This window comes from Pecten maximus, chromosome 4 (genome assembly GCF_902652985.1).
Source record: "Pecten maximus chromosome 4, xPecMax1.1, whole genome shotgun sequence".
In the NCBI taxonomy this organism is placed as follows: Eukaryota; Metazoa; Mollusca; class Bivalvia; order Pectinida; family Pectinidae; genus Pecten; species Pecten maximus.
The window spans coordinates 6,290,831-6,305,212 of NC_047018.1; the positions used below are offsets into that span (position 1 = coordinate 6,290,831).

Below are 14,382 nucleotides of genomic sequence, written 5' to 3' on the forward strand. Positions count from 1 at the left end.
ATCTCCGTGGGGTAGAGGTGTGTGGCGTTACACTGATCTCCGTGTGGTAGAGGTGTGTGACGTTACACTGATCTCCGTGGGGTAGAGGTGTGTGACGTTACACTGATCTCCGTGGGGTAGAGGTGTGTGGTCGTTACACTGATCTCAGTGGGGTAGAGGTGTGTGACGTACCACTGATCTCCGTGGGATAGAGGTGTGTGGCGTTACACTGATCTCCGTGGGTAGAGGTGTGTGACGTTACACTGATCTCCCTGGGGGGAGGTGTGGGGGCGTTACACTGATTCCCCTGGGGTAAGGTGTTTTACGTTTCCCCTGATTTCCCTGGGAAAAGGTTTTGTGCGTTTCAAAGATCTCCCTGGGGTGGGGGTTTGGGGTTTCGTTCCTGATCCCGTGGGGGAAAAGGTGTGTGGCGTTACCTGTCTCCTTTTTTATGAGGTGTGGGGGGTTACACTGATCTCCCCCGGGGTAGAGGGGGGGTTGGGGTTTCCCAATTTACTCCCCTGGGGGGAAGGGGTGTGCCTTTCCCTGATCTCCCATGGGTGGGGGGTGTGGCGGTTTAAAGGGTCTCCTGGGGTGAGGTGTGTGGCGTTTAAAATGTCTCCGTGGGGGAGAGGTGTGTTCCCTTACAATGGGTCTCCGGGGGTAGAGGTGTGTGGGGCGTTTTCACTGATCTTCCTGGGAAAAGGGTGTGTGGGTTTTCAAATGATCTCCGTGGGTGGGGGTGTTGGTTACCCTGATCTCCCTGGGGGGAGAGGTGTGTGACGTTACACTGATCTCCGTGGGGTAGAGGTGTGTGTCGTTACCTTGATCTCCGTGGGGTAGAGGTGTGTGGCGTTACACTGATCCTCCGTGGGGTAGAGGTGTGTGGCTTTACACTGATCTCCGTGGGGTAGAGGTGTGTGGGCGTTACACCTGATCTCCGTGGGTAGAGGTGTATGACGTTACAACTGATCTCCTTGTGATAGAGGTGTGTGACGTTACACTGATCTCCGTGGGTAGAGGTGTGTGACGTTACACTGATCTCCGTGGGGTGAGAGGTGTGTGGGCGTTACACTGATCTCCGTGGGGTTAGAGTGTGTGGCGTTACACTGATCTCCGTGGGGGTAGAGGTGTGTGGCGGTTACACTGATCTCCGTGGGGTAGAGGTGTGTGCGTTACACTGATCTCCGTGGGGTAGAGGTGTGTTACGTTACACGATCTCCGTGGGGTAGAGGTGTGTGGCGTGACGCTGATCTCCGTGGGGTAGAGGTGTGTGGCGTTACACTGATCTCCGTGGGGTAGAGGTGTGTTGACGTTACACTGATCTCCGTGGGTATAGGTGTGGGACGTTACACTGATCTCCGTGGGGTAGAGGTGTGTGGCGTTACACTGATCTCCGTGGGGTAGAGGTGTGTGGCGTTACACTGATCTCCGTGGGGTAGAGGTGTGTGGCGTTACACTGATCTCCGTGGGGTAGAGGTGTGTGACGTTACACTGATCTCCGTGTGGTAGAGGTGTGTGACGTTACACTGATCTCCGTGGGGTAGAGGTGTGTGGCGTTACACTGATCTCCGTGGGGTTGAAGTGTGTGGTGTTACACTGATCTCCGTGGGATAGAGGTGTGTGACGTTACACTGATCTCCGTGGGGTAGAGGTGTGTGGACGTTACACTGATCTCCGTGGGGTAGAGGTGTGTGGGGGTTACATTATCTTCCCTTTGGGAGAGGTGTTTTGGGGTTTCACTGATTTTTCCGTGGGGGAGAGGTGTGTGGGGTTTTAAAATACCCCCGGGGGGGGAGGTGGGGGTGACGTTACACTTTTCCCTTTGGGGTTTGAGGGGTGTGGGGGTTAACTGATCTCCGTGGGGGAGGTGGGGTTGAGTTACATGATTTCCGTGGGGGGTTTAAAAATGTTTTGACTTTTCACCCCGGTGGTATTTTGGGTTTTAAAGGTGTGGGGTTAAGGGGGGTTACACTGATCTCCCTGGGGTTAAGGTGGGGTTGGGGTTACCTGAATTTCCCTGGGGGGGAGGTGTGTACTTTTTCCCCGATCTCCCTGGGGTTTAAAGGGTTTTTGTGCTTACCTGATTTCCCTGGGGGAGGGTGTGGGGTTACACTGATCTCCGTGGGGGAGAGGGTTGAGTTTCCAAAGATCTCCTGGGGATAGAGGTTTGGGGGGCCTTACACTGATTCGTGGGGGTAGAGGTGTGTGGCGTTACACTGATCTCCGTGGGGTAGAGGTGTGGTGACGTTACACTGATCTCCGTGGGGATAGAGGTGTGTGGACGTTACACTGATCTCCGTGGGGTAGAGGGTGTGGCGTTACACTGATCTCCGTGGGGTAGAGGTGTGTGACGTTACACTGATCTCCGTGGGGTAGAGGTGTGGTGACGTTACACTGATCTCCGTGGGGTAGAGGTTGTGTACGTTACACTGATCTCCGTGGGGTAGAGGTGTGTGAGCGTTACACTGATCTCCGTGGGGTAGAGGTGTGTGACGTTACACTGATCTCCGTGGGGTAGAGGTGTGTGGCGTTACACTGACCTCCGTGGGGTAGAGGTGTGTGACGTTACACTGATCTCCGTGGGGTAGAGGTGTGTGGCGTTACACTGATCTCCGTGGGGTAGAGGTGGGGGCGTTACACTGATCTCCGTGGGATAGAGGTGTGGGGTGGTTAAAACCCGATCTCCCTGGGGGGAGAGGGGTGGGGGTTTTACACTGACCCCCGTGGGGTAAAAAAGGGGTTTTGACTTTTCAAAAGATCCCGTGGGGTTTTGAGGGGGTTTGGGGTTTATCACTGAAACTCCCCGGGGGGAAAAGGGTTTTTGTGGTGACAAATGATTCCGTGGGGTTAAAAGGGTTTTGTGGGTTTAAAAATTTATCTCCGGGGGGGTTTTTGGGGGTGTGGCGTTACAAATGAAACTCCGTGGGGGTAGAGGTTGTTACCCCCGGTGGTTTGGGGGGGAAGGGGGGTAGACCCTGGTTTTCCCTGGGGGGGAAAGGGGTGGACCCCTTAAAATGATTTCCTGGGTTTTAAGGGGGGTGGGGGTTAAAAATGATTTTCCGTGGGGTTTGAAAGGGGTGTGGTTAACTGATCTCCGTGGGGTTTGGGTGGGGGTGACGTTAAAATGAAAACTCCGTGGGGTAGGAGGTGTGTGGTTAAAATGACCCGTTTTCGGTAGGGGGGGTTGTGGGGGGGTGTTTTACACTGACCCCCGTGGGGGGAGAGGTTTTGGGTTTACAATGATCTCCGTGGGGTAAGGTTTTTTGGTGTTTTCAAATGATCTCCTTGGGAAAAAGGGGGGTTTTGGCGTTTTTACTGATCTCCCCTGGGGTTTAAAGGGTTTTGGGGATTTTTACATTTTCTTTCCCTTGGTGGGTTTAGGTGTGTGGGTTTTACACTGATCTCCCTGGGAAGAGGGGGGTGGTTTGGGGGTTACCCTGATCTCCTGGGGAGAGGATGTGTGAAAGTTACATTTTATTCTCCGTGGGGTAAGGTGGGGTGGGTACAAATGAATTCCCTGGGGGGGGGTGGTTGGCGTACCCCTGATTTCCGTGGGGGGAAAAGGTGGTTTTGGGCGTTTCAAATGACCCCGTTTGGTAGAGGTTGTGGGTTTTACATTTATTTCCTGGGTTTGGGGGTGGTTTTTTCGTTAAAATTTATTTTCCGTGGGTAGAGGGGTGTGGGTTTAACCCCTTTATCCCTTGGGGGGGGAGTGGGGGTGTTGGGTTCCCTTTACTCCCTGGGTAGAGATTTGTGAGTTTCACTGTTCCCTTTGGGGGGAGGTGTGGGGGTGTTTACCAATGCCCCCCGGGGGGGTTTGAGGGGGTTTTGAAGTACCCCCTGGTTTTCCCTGGGGTTTAAAAGGGGGGTTTTTGTTTCCCCCGTTTTCCGGGGGGTAAGGTGTGTTTGGGGTTTTTAAAAGTCTTCCCTGGGGTTTAAAGGGGTGTGCGTTACATTTATCTCCTGGGTAAAGGGGTGTGGGTTACATTATTTTTTCCCTGGGGTTTGAGGTGTGGGGGTGTTACAAATTTATTCCGTGGGGTAGGGGGTGTGTGCGTTTAAAATGATCTCCCCCGGGGGAAAGGTGGGGTGGGTACATTTATCTCCTTTGGGGGAAAGGTTTTGGGGGCGTTAAACTGATTCCGTGGGGTAGAAGGGTTTTTGTGACGTTACACTGATCTCCGTGGTATAAGAGGTGTGGTGAAGCGTTACACTGATCTCCGTGGGGGTAGAAGGTGGTGTGGTGTTACACTGATCTCCGTGGGGAGAGGTGTGTGACGTTACACTGATCTCCCGTGGGGTAGAGGTGTGTGGCGTTACACTGATCTCCGGGGGGATGAGGTGTGTGTACGTTACACTGATCTCCGTGGGGTAGAGGTGTGTGACGTTACACTGATCTCCGTGGGGTAGAGGTGTGTGGACGTTACACTGATCTCCGTGGGGTAGAGGTGTGTGACGTTACACTGATCTCCGTGGGGTAGAGGTGTGTGGACGTTACACTGATCTCCGTGGGGTTAGAGGTGTGTGGCGTTACACTGATCTCCGTGGGATAGAGGTGTGTGACGTTACACTGATCTCCGTGTGGTGGAGGTGTGTGACGTTACACTGATCTCCGTGGGGTAGAGGTGTGTGGCGTTACACTGATCTCCGTGGGGATAGAGGTGTGTGACGTTACACTGATCTCCGTGGGGGTAGAGGTGTGTGGTGTTACACTGATCTCCGTGGGGTAGAGGGTGTGTGACGTTACACTGATCCTCCGTGGGGTAGAGGTGTGTGGACGTTACACTGATCTCCGTGGGGATAGAGGTGTGTGACGTTACACTGATCTCCGTGGGGTAGAGGTGTGTGGGTTACACTGATCTCCGTGGGGTAGAGGTGTGTGACGTTTACACTGATCTCCGTGGGGTAGAGGTTGTGTGGATGTTACACTGATCTCCGTGGGGTAGAGGTGTGTGGGTTACACTGATCCTCCGTGGGGTAGAGGTGTGTGGACGTTACACTGATCTCCATTGGGTAGAGGTGTGTGGCGTTACACTGATCTCCGTGGGTAGAGGGTGTGTGTGTTACACTGATCTCCGTGGGGTAGAGGTGTATGACGTTACACTGATCTCCGTGGGGTAGAGGTGTGTGATGTTACACTGATCTCCGTGGGGTAGAGGTGTGTGGGCGTTACAACTGATCTCCGTGAGGGTAGAGTGTGTGGCGTTACACTGATCTCCGTGGGGTAGAGGTGTGTGGCTGTTCACTGATCTCCGTGGGGTAGAGGTGTGTGACGTTACACTGATCTCCGTGGGGTAGAGGGTGTGTGACGTTTACACTGATCTCCGTGGGTATGAGGTGTGTGACGTTACACTGATCTCCGTGGGGTAGAGGTGTGTGGCGTTACACTGATCTCCGTGGGGTAGAGGTGTGTGGTGTTACACTGATCTCCGTGGGGTAGAGGTGTGTGACGTTACACTGATCTCCGTGGGGTAGAGGTGTGTGACGTTACACTGATCTCCGTGGGGTAGAGGTGTGTGACGTTACACTGATCTCCGTGGGGTAGAGGTGTGTGGCGTTACACTGATCTCCGTGGGGTAGAGGTGTGTGGTGTTACACTGATCTCCGTGGGGTAGAGGTGTGTGGCGTTACACTGATCTCCGTGGGGTAGAGGTGTGTGGTGTTACACTGATCTCCGTGGGTAGAGGTGTATGGTGTTACACTGACTCCGTGGGGTAGAGGTGGTGTCGTTGACGTTACACCTGATCTCCGTGGGGTAGAGGTGTGTGACTGTTACACTGACCTCCGTGGGGTAGAGGTGTGTGACGTTACACTGATCTCCGTGGGGTAGAGGTGTGTGGCGTTACACTGATCTCCGGGGGGTAGAGGTGTGTGGCGTTACACTGATCTCCGTGGGGATAGAGGTGTGTGGCGTTACACTGATCTCCGTGGGGTAGAGGTGTGTGGCGTTACACTGATCTCCGTGGGGTAGAGGTGTGTGGCGTTACACTGATCTCCGTGGGGTAGAGGTGTGTGGCGTTACACTGATCTCCGTGGGATAGAGGTGTGTGACGTTACACTGATCTCCGTGGGTAGAGGTGTGTGCGTTACACTGATCTCCGTGGGGTAGAGGTGTGTGGCGTTACACTGATCTCCGTGGGGTAGAGGTGTGTGACGTTACACTGATCTCCGTGGGGATAGAGTGTGTGGCGTTACACTGATCTCCGTGGGGTAGAGGTGTGTGGCGTTACACTGATCTCCGTGGGGTAGAGGTGTGTGATCGTTACATCTGATCTCCGTGGGGTAGAGGTGTGTGCGTTACACTGATCTCCATGGGGTAGAGGTGTGTGGCGTTACACTGATCTCCGTGGGGTAGAGGTGTGTGACGTTACACTGATCTCCGTGTGATAGAGGTGTGGACGTTACACTGATCTCCGTGGGATAGAGAGTGTGTGACGTATACACTGATCTCCGTGGGGTAGAGGTGTGTGGCGTAACACTGATCTCCGTGGGGTAGAGGTGTGGTGACGTTACACTGATCTCCGTGGGGTAGAGGTGTGTGGCGTTACACTGATCTCCGTGGGTAGAGGTGTGTGACGTTACACTGATCTCCGTGGGGTAGAGGTGTGTGGCGTTACACTGATCTCCGTGGGGTAGAGGTGTGTGGACGTTACACTGATCTCCGTGGGGATAGAGGTGTGTGACGTTACACTGATCTCCTTGGTGTAGAGGTGTGTGGCGTTACACTGATCTCCGTGGGGTAGAGGTGTGTGACGTTACACTGATCTCCGTGGGATAGAGGTGGTGTGACGTTACACTGATCTCCGTGGGGTAGAGGTGTGTGGTGTTACACTGATCTCCGTGGGGTAGAGGTGTGGTGGACTTACACTGATCTCCGTGGGTAGAGGTGTGTGACGTTACACTGATCTCCGTGGGGTAGAGGTGTGTGCTGTTACTCTGATCTCCGTGGGGTAGAGGTGTGTGGCGTTACACTGATCTCCGTGGGGTAGAGGTGTGTGGCGTTACACTGATCTCCGTGGGGTAGAGGTGTGTGGCGTTACACTGATCTCCGTGGGGTAGAGGTGTGTGACGTTACACTGATCTCCGTGGGATAGAGGTGTGTGACGTTACACTGATCTCTGTGGGTAGAGGTGTTGTTTGTGATTACACTGATCTCCGTGGGGTAGAGTTTTTTTGGGGGACGTTACACTGATCTCCGTGGGGTAGAGGAGTGTGTGGCCGTTACACTGATCTCCGTGGGGTTAGCAGGTTGTGTGACGTTTACACTGATCTCCGTGGGATTTAGAGGTGTGTGACGTTACCACTGATCTCTCGTGTGGGTAGAGGTGTGTGACGTTATCATGATCTCCCGTGGGATAGAGGGTGTGTGATGTTACACTGCTCTCCGTGGGGTTAGAGGTGTGTGACGTTACACTGCTCTCACCTTGGGGTAGAGGTGTGTGACGTCTACACTTGATCTCCCGTGAGTGTAGAGGTGTGTGACGTACCACTGATCTCCGTGGTAGAGGTGTGTGTAGACGCTTCCACATCGATCCTCCGTGGGTATGAGGTGATGTGGACGTTACACTGATTCTCCGTGGGGTAGAGGTGTGTGACATTACACTGATCTCCGTGGGGTAGAGGTGTGTGCGTTACACTGATCTCCGTGGGGTAGAGGTGTGTGACGTTACACTGATCTCCGTGGGGTAGAGGTGTGTGACGTTACACTGATCTCCGTGGGGTAGAGGGTGTGTGGCGTTACCACTGATCTCCGTGGGGTAGAGGTGTGTGGCGTTACACTGATCTCCGTGGGGTAGAGGTGTGTGACGTTACACTGATCTCGTGGGGTAGAGGGTGTGTGACGTTACACTGACTCCATGGGATAGAGGTGTGTGGCGTTACAACTGATCTCCGTGGGTAGAGGTTGTGTGACGTTACACTGATATCCGTGGGTAGAGTGTGGTGACGTTACACTGATCTCCGTGGGGTAGGGGTGTGTGGCGTTACACTGATCTCCGTGGGGTAAAGGTGTGTGGCCGTTACACTGATCTCCGTGGGGTAGAGGTGTGTGACGTTACACTGATCTCCGTGTGGTGGAGGTGTGTGACGTTACTCTGATCTCCGTGGGGTAGAGGTGTGTGGCGTTACACTGATCTCCGTGGGGTGGAGGTGTGTGAGCTGTTACACTGATCTCCGTGTGGTAGAGGTGTGTGACGTTACACTGATCTCCGTGGGGATAGAGGTGTGTGGTGTTACACTGATCTCCGTGGGGTAGAGGTGTGTGTCGTTACAGTGATCTCCGTGTGGTAGAGGTGTGTGGTGTTACATTGATCTCCGTGGGGTAGAGGTGTGTGATGTTACACTGATCTCCGTGGGGTAGAGGTGTGTGGCGTTACACTGATCTCCGTGGGGTAGAGGTGTGTGGTGTTACACTGATCTCCGTGGGGTAGAGGTGTGTGGCGTTACACTGATCTCCGTGGGTAGAGGTGGGTGACGTTACACTGATCTCCGTGGGGTAGAGGTGTGTGCGTTAACACTGATCTCCGTGGGTAGAGGTGTGTGGGGTACACTGATCTCCGTGGGGTAGAGGTGTGTGGCGTTACACTGATCTCCGTGGGTAGAGGTGTGTGACGTTACACTGATCTCCGTGGGGTAGAGGTGTGTGGCGTTACACTGATCTCCGTGGGGTAGAGGTGTGTGGTGTTACACTGATCTCCGTGGGTAGAGGTGTGTGACGTTACACTGATCTCCGTGGGGTAGAGGTGTGTGGCGTTACACTGATCTCCGTGGGGTAGAGGTGTGTGGCGTTACACTGATCTCCGTGGGGTAGAGGTGTGTGGTGTTACACTGATCTCCGTGGGGTAGAGGTGTGTGGCGTTACACTGATCTCCGTGGGATAGAGGTGTGTGACGTTACACTGATCTCCGTGGGGTAGAGGTGTGTGGCGTTACACTGATCTCCGTGGGGTAGAGGTGTGTGACGTTACACTGATCTCCGTGGGGTAGAGGTGTGTGACGTTACACTGATCTCCGTGGGGTAGAGGTGTGTGACGTTACACTGATCTCCGTGGGATAGAGGTGTGTGGCGTTACACTGATCTCCGTGGGGTAGAGGTGTGTGACGTTACACTGATCTCCGTGGGGTAGAGGTGTGTGGCGTTACACTGATCTCCGTGGGGTAGAGGTGTGTGGCGTTACACTGATCTCCGTGGGGTAGAGGTGTGTGACGTTACACTGATCTCCGTGGGGTAGAGGTGTGTGACGTTACACTGATCTCCGTGGGGTAGAGGTGTGTGGCGTTACACTGATCTCCGTGGGGTAGAGGTGTGTGACGTTACACTGATCTCCGTGGGGTAGAGGTGTGTGACGTTACACTGATCTCCGTGGGGTAGAGGTGTGTGACGTTACACTGATCTCCGTGGGGTAGAGGTGTGTGGCGTTACACTGATCTCCGTGGGGTAGAGGTGTGTGGCGTTACACTGATCTCCGTGGGGTAGAGGTGTGTGACGTTACACTGATCTCCGTGGGGTAGAGGTGTGTGGTGTACACTGATCTCCGTGGGGTAGAGGTGTGTGACGTTACACTGATCTCCGTGGGGTAGAGGTGTGTGACGTTACACTGATCTCCGTGGGGTAGAGGTGTGTGGCGTTACACTGATCTCCGTGGGGTAGAGGTGTGTGGCGTTACACTGATCTCCGTGGGGTAGAGGTGTGTGACGTTACACTGATCTCCGTGGGGTAGAGGTGTGTGCGTTACCACTGATCTCCGTGGGGTAGAGGTGTGTGACGTTACACTGATCTCCGTGGGGTAGAGGTGTGTGACGTTACACTGATCTCCGTGGGGTAGAGGTGTGTGACGTTACACTGATCTCCGTGGGGTAAGAGGTGTGACGTTACACTGATCTCCGTGGGGTAGAGGTGTGTGACGTTACACTGATCTCCGTGGGGATAGAGGTGTGTGGACGTTACACTGATCTCCGTGGGGTAGAGGTAGTGTGTGGCGTTACACTGATCTCCGTGGGGTAGAGGTGTGTGACGTTACACTGATCTCCGTGGGGTAGAGGTGTGTGGCGTTACACTGATCTCCGTGGGGTAGAGGTGTGTGACGTTACACTGATCTCCGTGGGGTAGAGGTGTGTGGCGTTACACTGATCTCCGTGGGGTAAAGGTGTGTGGCGTTTTCCAAATGACTTTCCTGGGTTTTAAAATGTGTGACGTTACATTTAAACTCCGTGTGGGAAGGGGTGGGTTTTCAATTTATCCCGTGGGGTAGGGGTCGTTTTGAAGGGGGGGGTGGGGGGGGGACGTTCAAGACTAGTTGGGGTTGGGTGGGAGAATGATATAGGGGGTGGGGGAGGGGGAGGGTTCCCCACCCGGGGTTAGAGGTGTGTGGGTTAAAATTATCTCCCTGGGGGGGAGAGGTGGGGTGGGGGGGTTTCACTGATCTCCGTGGGGTAGAAAATTTTTGCGGACAAGATTTGGGGTAGAAAATTTCTTTAAAACCCGTCTCCGGGGTAAAAAGGTGTGTGGGGGTAAAACCCATCCCGTGGGGGAGGTTTTGAGAACCTTGATCTTCCTTTAATTTTGCAAAATTTGGGCCCAAACAAAAATTTCAAATCCTTTCCAAACGGGGGGGTTAAAATCGGTTTTCCGTTCCTTTTCCCCAAAGTAATTTAAAAAAAGCTTGTGCCTTTAAAAAAGGAAAGTTATTTTAAAAATCATTATTTTACAAAAAGAATTTTTTTATTTTGAAGGGGAAAACCCTTTTTAAAAAGGGGGAGGGCTTAATAAAAATTTTCCCGTGCCCCCCTTCCCCCTTTAAAAATTTAGTTCATTTTTAAAATTTTTTTAAAAGGAAAAGGAAAAAAAGTTTAAAAAAATCTTTATTTTACCCAAAAAGGATTGTTTTGTTTTTGGGTTCCCTTGAAGGGAAAGAATGGAAAAAAAGGGAAAGGGGGGGTCCCAACCCCCAAACTTTTTGGGTGTCCAAAAAGGGTATTTTTTAAAAAATATACTTTTGATTTTTTTTCATAAATTAATACAATTTTAAATTTACTGTAAAGTTTCCCCAAAAACAATAAATTTTTTTGAATTTTCCCCCAAAGTAGTTTTTTTCGTTTTATTTTGGTCTTTTTGAGAGGGAAAAAAAAAAATCAAAAAGGGTTAAATGATTTTTTAAAATTGCTTTCTCCGAAAAAATTTTTGGGGTTTTAGGAAAAGTAAATTTGGGGTTATTTCCCCAAAAATTTAAAAAAATTTTTAAAAAAGAAAATAATTTAAAAAACCTTGTAGGAAAGGGGGAAAAACATACCAAAAACAATTTTTTTTTTTTATTTTTAAATTTTTTTGTTTTTGAAAAATCGGGGGCCAAGGGAATTTGAAATCATGTTCCAAAACCCAAAAACAAAAATTACAAAGGAAATTCCCCTAAAGGGTTCCCCAGGGGGAAAAAAAACCCACGGGGGAAATTTTGAAAAGGTCTGGCCTTTCCCTTTAAAAAAAACATTAAAAAGGGAACACTTTCCAAAGAGCCGAAGTGAAGGGCCCCCTTTATGCATTTTGTTTGGAAAGGTGTGGCGTTACATGTTGGGGGGTTTTCTTCCGGTGATGATCTCCGTGGGGTAGAGGTGTGTGACGTTACACTGATCTCCGTGGGTAGAGGTGTGTGGCGTTACACTGATCTCCGTGGGATAGAGGTGTGTGGCGTTACACTGATCTCCGTGGGGTAGAGGTGTGTGACGTTACACTGATCTCCGTGGGGTAGAGGTGTGTGGCGTTACACTGATCTCCGTGGGGTAGAGGTGTGTGACGTTACACTGATCTCCGTGGGGTAGAGGTGTGTGGCGTTACACTGATCTCCGTGGGTAGAGGTGTGTGGTGTTACACTGATCTCCGTGGGGTAGAGGTGTGTGGCGTTACACTGATCTCCGTGGGGTAGAGGTGTGTGACGTTACACTGATCTCCGTGGGGTAGAGGTGTGTGACGTTACACTGATCTCCGTGTGATAGAGGTGTGTGGCGTTACACTGATCTCCGTGGGGTTAGAGGTGTGTGGTGTTACACTGATCTCCGTGGGGTAGAGGTGTGTGGCGTTACACTGATCTCCGTGGGGTAGAGGTGTGTGACGTTACATTGATCTCCGTGGGGTAGAGGTGTGTGTCGTTACAGTGATCTCCGTGTGGTAGAGGTGTGTGGTGTTACATTGATCTCCGTGGGGTAGAGGTGTGTGACGTTACACTGATCTCCGTGGTGTAGAGGTGTGTGACGTTACAGTGATCTCCGTGTGGTAGAGGTGTGTGGTGTTACATTGATCTCCGTGGGGTAGAGGTGTGTGGTGTTACATTGATCTCCGTGGGGTAGAGGTGTGTGGCGTTACACTGATCTCCGTGGGGTAGAGATGTGTGACGTTACACTGATCTCCGTGGGGTAGAGATGTGTGACGTTACACTGATCTCCGTGGGGTAGAGGTGTGTGGTGTACACTGATCTCCGTGGGGTAGAGGTGTGTGACGTTACACTGATCTCCGTGGGGTAGAATTGTGCGGACATAGATGTTGGGCCTAGAACAAATATTCATAACCTGCCTACGCGAAAACGACCTTCTGTCAGAACTCGTCCGTCAGTCGTCCAGAGATACCTTATCACAGCTGTGTACGCCTTTATAGAGGAACTTTTGTTTAGCTTCATTACTATTATCATTTGTACAATAATATTGAAGCTATTATACTATTTATGTATGAAGTCCATTATACCACCAAAGGGAGAGGGCTTATATATAGGCTTTTGCCTGTTGCCCAATTCCCATTAAATTTAGTTCAATAAAATCTTTGTGAAATGAAAAGAGGAAGTATAAATCAATCATTATCTGTACAAAAAGAGGATTGCTTTTGGGATTCGTGTGAAGGGAATTCAGTATTGTATAGGTGGAGGGCCATCCCACACCCCTAAAACTTTTTGAACTGTCAAACTGTCAATGTATACAATATACATAGTGCATTTATATGGATTCATAGTTCATACATTAGGTATTCACAGAGTACAATTCACTCGAGTTTAACAATAGATGCTTTGTATTTTATCCACAAATGTATTGTTTGATCGATTTTATTATTAGGTCTCCAATTGCCACGAGGAAAGAAGAATCAAAATGGCATCGGAAAGTGACTTTTCAGAATTGCTCCGAAACATAAGTTGTGATTTAGGAAAGAGTGAGTGACTTTTGATTATTTTCATAAAATAACTATAATAATTCACTGTAAAGTCTAAAACTAATAAAATCACATTAGAATGATCTTCAATGCATAACTTCAGACATTTTTTTTCTGTTTGATTTGATCAATTTTTGTATGTATTGAATTTGATATTTAATCAAGGCCTAGAATCGATAATAAACTAATGATGTCTTATCTAACTCGCAGAAAAACTTGACGAGCTAAAGTTTATTGCAACAAGTAAATGGGATATCCCAGAGGAGGAAGGTTGTGGAGAAACTGCCACAAAGGAGGAAGTGCTTAAATGCTTAGTGAGGAAAGGAATCATCAGCAAAGACAACGTTTCTCAGTTAGAATGTGCTTTCGAAACAATCGGTGGATGCAGGAGAATTCGCAACATGCTTGCACAATACCAAGCAAAAATACAAAGAATTCGTACAGGTAGCTACAAATACACACGTAATTCATGACATATTCTTGTGTCTCCATAAAAAAACCATTAAATTCCAACAATTCAGACCGAAGTGATGGCCCTTGATGCGACTAAGTGAGACACGTCTATTTGGTCAAAATTGAAATATTGCCCGATTAAGGTGGAAATTAAATTCGATGGTGCCTTTTCCGAAAACAATTGATGTCAGTTGGTTGCCATGGCTGCAAACGAGGGGCAGCGGGGTATTTTTGGCCATTGTCTTAAGTTCTATTATATACTACCAGTTGATCTTTTTTGTATTTTTTTTATATTAACAATCAATATTTTCATGCAGTAAGTGTGAACTCATGGTCTGTAGTAGAGATAATTGTATATTACACCACGAGTGGAACTCGGATGACACATGTCTTGTATAGGTCAAAATCAGGTAATGTCGCGTTCTCCAATAGAGAACTTAGAGACAGTAGAGATGCCAAGCATATTTTCGGGTATCTAATACGTCAAACTTTATATCACACAAAGAATTATGGAATATTTCCCGAAAAAGTATCCTCATGTCGACATAAAGGTGCCCGTTTTCAAAGTTAAAATACCTTAACTTACTGATATACATTGATACTGTTAAAATCATGACAACTTTTTACTTCAGCGAAGGAGAGATCAATGTGGCAGGAATTGGTTCCCAATTTTATTGAGACCTCGAAATGTTACGAAGTCAAAGAACGCTTGAGGAAAGGAAATTTGGCAATACTAAGAGGTTAGCATTCCGTCTTACAAGAAAG

General features: G+C 50.0%; 1 protein-coding gene across 1 annotated transcript in view; it reads left to right on the forward strand.

The window, feature by feature from the left end:
* LOC117325066 overlaps positions 1–14,382 on the forward strand; it is a 34,445-nt gene that overhangs the window by 14,917 nt on the left and 5,146 nt on the right. The window contains exons 2-4 of the mRNA XM_033880991.1: positions 13,071–13,164; positions 13,375–13,608; positions 14,250–14,357. Of these exons, the coding sequence (XP_033736882.1) occupies positions 13,104–13,164; positions 13,375–13,608; positions 14,250–14,357 (403 nt within the window). The 5' untranslated portion in view covers positions 13,071–13,103. The remainder of the gene's footprint in view (positions 1–13,070; positions 13,165–13,374; positions 13,609–14,249; positions 14,358–14,382) is intronic.